Source organism: Quercus suber, unplaced genomic scaffold, assembly GCF_002906115.3.
Source record: "Quercus suber isolate HL8 unplaced genomic scaffold, Cork oak 2.0 scaffold_44, whole genome shotgun sequence".
NCBI classification, from domain to species: domain Eukaryota; kingdom Viridiplantae; phylum Streptophyta; class Magnoliopsida; order Fagales; family Fagaceae; genus Quercus; species Quercus suber.
The window spans coordinates 2,007,332-2,016,042 of NW_027069509.1; the positions used below are offsets into that span (position 1 = coordinate 2,007,332).

The following is an 8,711-nucleotide window of genomic DNA, read 5'->3' on the forward strand; positions in this document are numbered from 1 at the left end:
TTTTTTTTTTTTTTTTTAAATATATATAACATTTTTTTTTTTGTTATAATTTGATGATGATTTCTTCAGAGTTTGGATCTTCCACGGATCGATCGGATCATTCGATGTTCGCTTCAATCTCACAGTCAGAATCTCTCTGTGTGAATTTTATATTCACACTGCAATTCCAATAGTCTTTAACTGTGAATCACACGATTCGGTTTGAGATTTCAGGTTTGCCGGCGGCGGCAATTGAGCCGGTGACGGAGAGCAGTGTGTCGACGGTGGAAGAACGAACACTTGAAGAGGGAGAGCGGTGGTGGAAAATGGGTTTGAAGGGTATCTCAGATGGAAAATTGGCTGTGTTGCTTTTGTCTGGTGGCCAGGTATTGCTATTTTTCTTTGTTAATGTGTTTTTAGATTTAATAAATACTTTGATTTGCTATATTTTTTTGTGTAAATTGCTTTTACTTTATGTTCAACTTTGTACCCAAAAATAAAAGTTGATTAATTTTATGATTATATTTGAGTGAGACGTAGTTTTGGTATAATGTAGCTTTTTGAGATTATGTTTTGCTTACTTAATCATAATGTAAAAGTGGTCACCTTTAAATGTTCTGTGTTTTTAACTTTAATACATACATAATCTGCTATGTTTTTGTGTAAATTGCTAATACTTTATGTTCAACTTTGTGCCAAAAATAATGATTATATTTAAGTGAGACATAATTTTGGTATAATGTAGCTTTTATGGGATGACAATTGATGATGGTTATGTTTAATCAATCATAGTGTATAAGTAGTCGCTTTTAAATGTTCTATGGATAGTCTCACTTTCTGGATGACCACTGATGGTGATTAAGAAGTCCACTTAATTATAGTGAAGCAATGATTTTAGCTTTTTCTGTGATAAATCATTATTTGCAGCAAAGTTGCTTTATAGGATTCCATAGCCTTCTTCTTCGGAAGCAACTATGGAAAAAGAAAAATTCTTTAGGGGTATCCTCGTGAAGATCATTAGATGTGAAACCTAGGCCCCAATCTGTTAAAAGAGAACACTTTTGGGAATATTCTAATTATATTTTTAATTTTTTATATCTTTTTGTTTAAGGACGACGCTGTAGGGAGCTTTTATGTATTTATGTTTTTTTTTTTAATCTATTTTCAATAAATAAAATTACAAGATAAGATACTTTTCAAGCTGCTCTCTGTCTCTCTCCACCCATTTTTTTGAAGGAGGAAATGCCATTTGATTTAGAGTGCATTGGCCTTTTCCAAGCTACAACTATTGAGATAAATGTAACCAAAAAGACAAGTATTTGAGTGGAATTGCATGGACCTTTAGATTCCAATGAACTCTAACTCAAATGGATAAACCTTCCATACAAGATGGTTTGTAAATATATTGCATGGATCTTGAGATCCTTTTGATAAGTAATAAATTTTATTGATGAGAAAACTTTACATCAAGGTGGCGTTTGGTACGGGGAAATCCACATTACTCTTGGCATCCAGATTCCTAGGAATGTGATTCCTAGGAATCACATTCCTAGGAATGTAGCTATTTCTATGTTTGGTTTCATTGGGAATTTCTTTAAGATTCCTAGGAATGTGAGATGATAGTGTTTGGTTTATTCCCAGGAATCTTCAATGAATTATTTATTTTTCCCATTCTATCCTTAGATTTAAATGTGAAATATCAAGTCTTTAAAAAAATTTATTCCTCTAAATAAATAATGAAAAACAAAATATAAACTATTAATTAGCAACACATTCATTAAAACTGTAGTCTAACATTTCAACAAAAATAACTATTTAAATTCTCAAATGCTTTATTCTTAATAATAATTTTTAAAATAGCTTAATCCATAACAAAACAACTGACAATGTTTAGGTCTATAAGACCACAAAAGTAGCAATAAAAGTAAAAGTAGTTCATCAACAATGAAACAAATGTGATCAAAGTCAAGAGAAGTTTTGGCGGGAAAAGATAAAGACAAGAGAAAAGATATTTATGATTTGTTTTATATTTTATCTTAATTGCTTAAATGATAAGAAAAAAAAAGGTTAAAATTGTCAATTTATAAAAAATAGAATTTCCTTTAAGCTTGGGAATCTGGATTCCCACCTGTTTCAAAGGGAATCCACATTCCTACTGAGAGGGGTTTAAGGGGGAATCCAGATTCCCCTGGCATCTGATTCCCTTACGTAATTTGCAACCAAACATGGGAATCTTTAAACATTCCCGGGAATCCTAAAACATTACCCCGTACCAAACGCCACACAAGTATACAGGAGATATTCTATATGAATAAAACATTTGGGCTCTAAGATTACAGTGATCCATAAAATCTAGTAAATTATAGCACAGATATACTCCTGCCGCCATTATCCACTCAAGCAAAGTTCAGAATCATTGCATATTCACTTCTAAGATAGACCTCTCACAATCCTAAAAAATTCTAACATTTATTTCATGCCAAATGCACCACATCAAGTAGTGAGGAATAGCCTTCCATGCATGGACCTTGAGCTAAATTTTAGTTTTGATTGATTAAAATCCTATCCATTTTAGCTGGTGAACTCCAAAATCAAGTGCCAGCTAGAAAAAATATATATTTTGGATGAGCTACAGTGACTCTCTTGGTGTGGAGAAATTATCTTATATCTTATATGGCCTCACGGAATGCTGACTTAGCTTTTGACTTCAATTAAATCATTTTATTTTAAAACATTGGACATGTGGCTTACAATGATTTGCACATGTGGATTAAATATTTTAGTAGTTAGACAAATTTATCCTCATTCCCACAAAACCCAATTGAAAATCCTGATACCCACCCTGAAAGGCTGAAACCCATTGAACGTGAAAACTCCAACGCTCCCATGGCTCCCATCCCAGTTCACCACCAGAAGAAATCATCATCAAATTATAACAAAAAAAAAAATGTTATATATATTTAAAAAAAAAAAAAAAAAACAGTTCGTAACTTCATAATGAGAATGAATTCGTTTCAAATTGAAACAGAGAAAAACAGAGAAAAATATGAATGTTTTGAAGTGAGGCGACGCATCCCTTCGAATAAAAAAACAAGATTTTTTTTATTCTTAAGAATATAACTCATGATGCTATTTGAAATCTTGAGAATTTTATATCTTCCTATAGTTATTTCTTCTTTTTTGCCTCACCAGTCACCACTGCCACCTTCCCTTTTTGCCACCACCGTAGCCTATCTTTTTTTTGCATAGCATAGCTGCGTCTTACTTTTAATTACAAAGCAACTAGCAATGAGTTAGCTCATTATAGTTAGGGGTGACAATTTTTATCCATATCCATAAACCTGTCTATTACCCACCTTATTTAGATAAGTCTTAACTCAACCCATTTAAATATTTGAGTTAAATAGGTAATGACCCATTTGGTTATTTAATTAGATAGGTCTAAATGAATAAATCCACGGATAACCACTAAACCCATCTAAAATTTAAATTTAAATAAACCCACAAAAATAAAAAACCTACATAACCCTTCTAAAATCTAAAACTTAAATAAAAAATATAACCTTCTTAAACCCAAAACATTTGGCCTTCAGTCAAATAAAAAAAAAAATTTCCTGCATTTTCTCATCATCCAAACAGACTTATAAAAAAAAATTTCCTGCATTTTCCCATCATCCAAACAGACTTGTAACAAACACAAAACCAAAATCACATTCTAGGCAACCAAACATACACTACAAAACACAACCTATCTTCTTTCAATATCCTATCCATTTGCGCATAATTTGAAACCACAAAGCTCGGGCTTTCGTCTCAGGTGATCGCCGACGACATGAACGACGAGCTCGACGACACGCTGAAGCTATCCTTGGCGTAATCGAGCTCCGAAGCCTTAGTGTTCGAAGCAAAAGCATTAGGCTTTGTGAAGTCAAGAGTCAAGCTCTGTGGATGAGAAACGTAGCTCGCTGGAGCAGTGATGGAGATCTGGGACACGGCGGTCGGAGCAACAACTGGCGCCAGAGGAGTAGGAGCTATGTTGGAGCAACAACCTTGTGACGTGGCTTCTTGTATAGCCGTTTGATCATCCATCTTCAGAAAGCCCAGGAGATCCACCGCCATTCGTAGGCTTAGCAAGGTTTTGTTTTTGTTTTTTGCGTTTATTTTTTTGCTTTTGAAATGAATGTGATTTTTTAGTGGAATCAGAAACGGAAAATAATAGCAAAGTGTGGTGTAATTCTTAGTTTAAATTATTTGTTTTTTTTAGTGGATACTATTTGTTTTTTTTTTAGTTTAAATTATACGGTGGGATCACATCTTCCTTTGTTTGATGGACTTTCTTTTGTCCTCTTAGACTTCTTTTTCTCACAACGTTTCACTGGCTCTATAATTAAATGGGTTAATTGGGTGGGTTATTAATTAAATGGGTTGGGTGGGTAATGGATAGACTACGGTAGTGGCAATTTGCAACCAAATAAAAAAAAAAAAAAAAAATCTAGTGGATTATTTCATCAAAACAACATCAAAGCCCATGGTTCGTTATACCAAGTAGGCAAGGGGCCATTAAGTACTTAGAGCCCACTCCTTCTAACAAGCAAGTTAATGGCAAGCAAGATAGCACCTAAAATTTCGCCCATCATCATCTTCAAAAATCTAGCCCATCACTAGAGAAACGACACACTCCAAGGTTTTCTTATCCAAGGAAAAATGAAGAAACAATAGTCCACTAAAGATCTAACATGAATAATTAGAATTCTCACGCAACAAAGACATTAAACCTAATGAGAACACTAAAAATAGGTAAAATACTCAAAGGATTTTTAACCTATAAAAGCTCTTAGCTAGTAAGAGCATCAGTATCTAGGCTTCTAAATGGTAAAATATCATATATTTTAGCATCAAAGCACAAATAACATGCATTACCTAGATTTTTAATTGCAAAAATTTTTACAATAGTGCTACAATACCGTCTTACTTTTATGACAGTACTGTAGCATATTGTATAATATTATATTATTTTTTTTCTTTCTCTATCAGCCATTCAGTTCTACTTCTTCCTTTCTTTTATTTTATTTTTCTCTAATTCTCTCTCTTTCTTCAGGCTTCAGTCCTCAGTCCTTACTCTCTCTCTCTCTCTCAAAGCTTGCCACTAGAACTGGGTTGAATTCAGAGTGGTCACGGCGTGGTAGCAGAGAACGGCATGTTCACGGCGTGGTCACAGCATGACGAGTGGGTTCTGATGGAGTTTAGGTTGGATTTGGATTTCGATGGAGTTGTTTGATTTTTCTCAATACCAACTTCATCAAACCCCTTATCTATCAAATGTAGTAATATACTAATATGCCTATATTTGGAGGTGCATTTCATCATGCAATTACTAACAAAAGTTTTTGTAATCAAGGAGTTATATATAGAAGGTCAAATATTTCATTATGAGATCAGATTTTCAAAGCATGTTACATGTCTACGGATGATTAGTGAGATATTGGAAATTTAATTATGGCAGTATCATTTGAATACATCCTATATAATTCCAACTATGACCAGTCTATATTTATGTCTTTATTTAATTGTAATATTAATTTATATCCGATTGCATCTAATATTATTAGAACTTCAGAAATATCTTGTTTGGCATATGCAACTAAGATATAATGAATGAGTTCCTTTTGTAATCAAGGAGTTATATATAGAAGGTCAAATATTTCATTATGAGATCAGATTTTCAAAGCATGTTACATGTCTACGGATGATTAGTGAGATATTGGAAATTTAATTATGGCAGTATCATTTGAATACATCCTATATAATTCCAACTATGACCAGTCTATATTTATGTCTTTATTTAATTGTAATATTAATTTATATCCGATTGCATCTAATATTATTAGAACTTCAGAAATATCTTGTTTGGCATATGCAACTAAGATATAATGAATGAGTTCCAGTTAGCTCAACTGATAAAGTTTTTGATAGTTGAATAAGAGATTTAGGGTTCAATTGCTGTCTACACCAAAAACCAATTAGTGTCTTGGTCTGATGAATATACTTAGTTGAGGTTGCACAATTAAAAAAAAAAAAAAATTGAAATAGAGCAAAGAGAATGAATATATTTAGTCGAGGTTGCACAATCAATAAAAAATTGAAATAACTGCTTTTAAATGTCTTTGATTAAGTGTGCATTTGGATTAATATTTTTATTAAAAAATTTTTGTTCATCTGTTGAAATTGGAAAAAGTATAATTATACTTTGTATATTCAATATGAACAAAAAAAAGAAAAGAAAAGTCCATAATAATTATTTCTTAATACATTTTAATTTAATCATCTAGTTAAATAGAACTTGCTTGAAGTTTTTATTTTTATTTTTTTATTATTATTATAAAATCATTTATGATTGATTTTGCATAATTTCGCAACAATTTCCCTATACAGTACTTAAACTTCGTTAACAAATCATTTTCCATCTTATTGTGAAATCTACTTTTGCCAAGATAAGTAAAAAAAGTCAAATATTAAAGATAACTTTCCTATAATATATAATTCAAATAAATTTTTATATTTTATATGTCCAATATTATTCTACTAAATATAACTTATTAGTGTTGCATGCCAAAGTAAAAGGAAAAAAATAAAATTAAATGATTCCAAACATACAAAAGGAGTTTGAAAATACATAGCCTCAATTGCTTAGCATTGTGTTCTACTAATCGTTAACCCATGTGTTGGTGCAAACACAATAATAATGGAAACAACACTAAGAGAAACTGAATAGTACGCTGAATATTATTAATTTAAAAAGAGAAATTACACAACACTATTTGGATTGAGGTGCGACACTCGCTCTCTTTAAGGAGATTCAAGCCATTGGTTGGCTAATCTTTGTAACCGGTGCAGACCTTCTCTGACTTGTCTCCCCCAGGATACAACAGCCCAACAAATGTTGTATGGCTAGAACAACTTCTGCACAAAGTGTTCAAGCCCAAAGCTCCACCAGAAGAATACCTTTCTTTGGCCCGAAATTTCTCAAGTATTTAGGAATATTATTGAATTCACTCTCTCACACAACACTCTTTACTTTTAACTATTTTCTTCATTCACTCTTGATATGAAATTAGTCCATAGCATAGCCGTATATATAGTCTTCCAACCCTTCACATAACCTACATGTTATTTATTAATTTAGAAAACTTCTCTTAATTTATTTAATNAGGGCCCTACTCATGGCATCATTGCTCACCGCTCCATATGGTGGTCCTCGAGATCGCTTCTCACGAGGGCGCTCAGCTTCATACGAGAAAGTCTCACTGATTGGAGTTTGAGAGTTCTGCTCATAGGTAACATCCTGCCCGTCGTCCAAATCGTCATCAGGGTGTGTTACAGTGCGTTTCCTCTTCTCATGGCGTAACTCTCTCTTCAACCTTTCGATCTCTATGAGCATGCTGTTCTTCTTTGCATGAGGAGCGCGATTTTCACTTCGAGGCTGAGTTCGATCAGTGTGGGTAGTATGCACACTACCTTCACGGTCCTGCCTCCGCTCCAGGTTAAGAAAGGGGTCAATATGTTGGGAGGCCCCAGATTCTGCTGGTTGTTGCCCTTGACCAGCCATGACCAACCGTTACTACTCTTCCCTTACTCTCAAGCTCTCCCCACAGACGGCGCCAATTGTAGGGTCTAATTTCGTTACGTAAACCCAACGACAATTAATTTGTAGAGTATGGGTCAAAGAACTAGAATTAGCAAGGGATTCACAGCAATGGATTATCACTCTTTTCACTCTTTATTGATCAGTTTCCTATACATGCCATGGTCTGTTTCAAACCCTCTCCCTCTATTGTATAATCACTCTCACCCTCATCTCCATCGTCCACGTGCTCCCCATCCATGAACTTGCTCAAGTACCTGTCACGTCAGGCAGCTTCTTTTCATCTCTATGTGAGTGGCGGTAGGTTATGAGGCACTATTCAGAGGTCTTCTCCACATAAATGCGGCCAGAAAAGCAGTTGTAATGCATTGAATACGGTGGCAGCAGCTTTTTCTTCAGATATTTCCTTATCTTTATCGTTCCTGAATATGCTTTAAGCTTATCTTGATCAGGTGGAGTCCTCGGGCAGTCAATCAGGATTTTCCCCTACTCAATTAGTCTCCAATATCATATCAGAGTAAAACATCCTCCTCAGATAGGAGATGTCCTCCTCGGACTGGAGATATCCTCCTCGGAAAGCGCTAATCCTCTACCCAGAGGATTCCACTCCACTCTGGGCCTTGCACTCTCTTCATCCTTCTCTTCGGATGTGGAACAGTCCTCTCGTGGGTATTCGGCCCATTAACTTGGGCCTGGCCCCTTTATCCCCCACAGCTAGCCAATGATCTTTACTAGGCTTGCTAGTAAATCTGCTAAGCACTCCTACTGCATATGTAATGTCAGGTCTAGTACAATCAGTAGCATAGTGCAAACTACCAATGATGCTAGCATAATCCTTTTGATTAAAAATCTCTTCATCATTATTCACAGGAAATAAATGAACACTAGAATCAAAAGGAGTAGCTACACTTTTGTGATCATGAAAATTATATTTTCTCAATATTTTCTCAACATAATGTGATTGATCAAGAAATATCCCATCACATGTTTTTGTAATTTTCATGCCCAAAATAAAATTAGCCTCACCAAGATCTTTCATATCAAAATGGCTTTTAAGCATATTTTTTGTCTCATTTATAACATGCATATT

At 34.1% G+C, this 8,711-nt stretch overlaps 1 protein-coding gene across 1 annotated transcript; it reads right to left on the reverse strand.

The window, feature by feature from the left end:
- Positions 1-3,598: 3,598 nt before the first annotated feature.
- LOC112004147 (probable WRKY transcription factor 17) lies at positions 3,599-4,208 on the reverse strand. Its single transcript, XM_024036369.2, has one exon. The coding sequence runs from the start codon at positions 4,096-4,098 to the stop codon at positions 3,793-3,795; it is 306 nt and encodes a 101-aa protein (XP_023892137.1). The 5' UTR covers positions 4,099-4,208; the 3' UTR covers positions 3,599-3,792.
- Between the last annotated feature and the right edge of the window lie 4,503 nt (positions 4,209-8,711).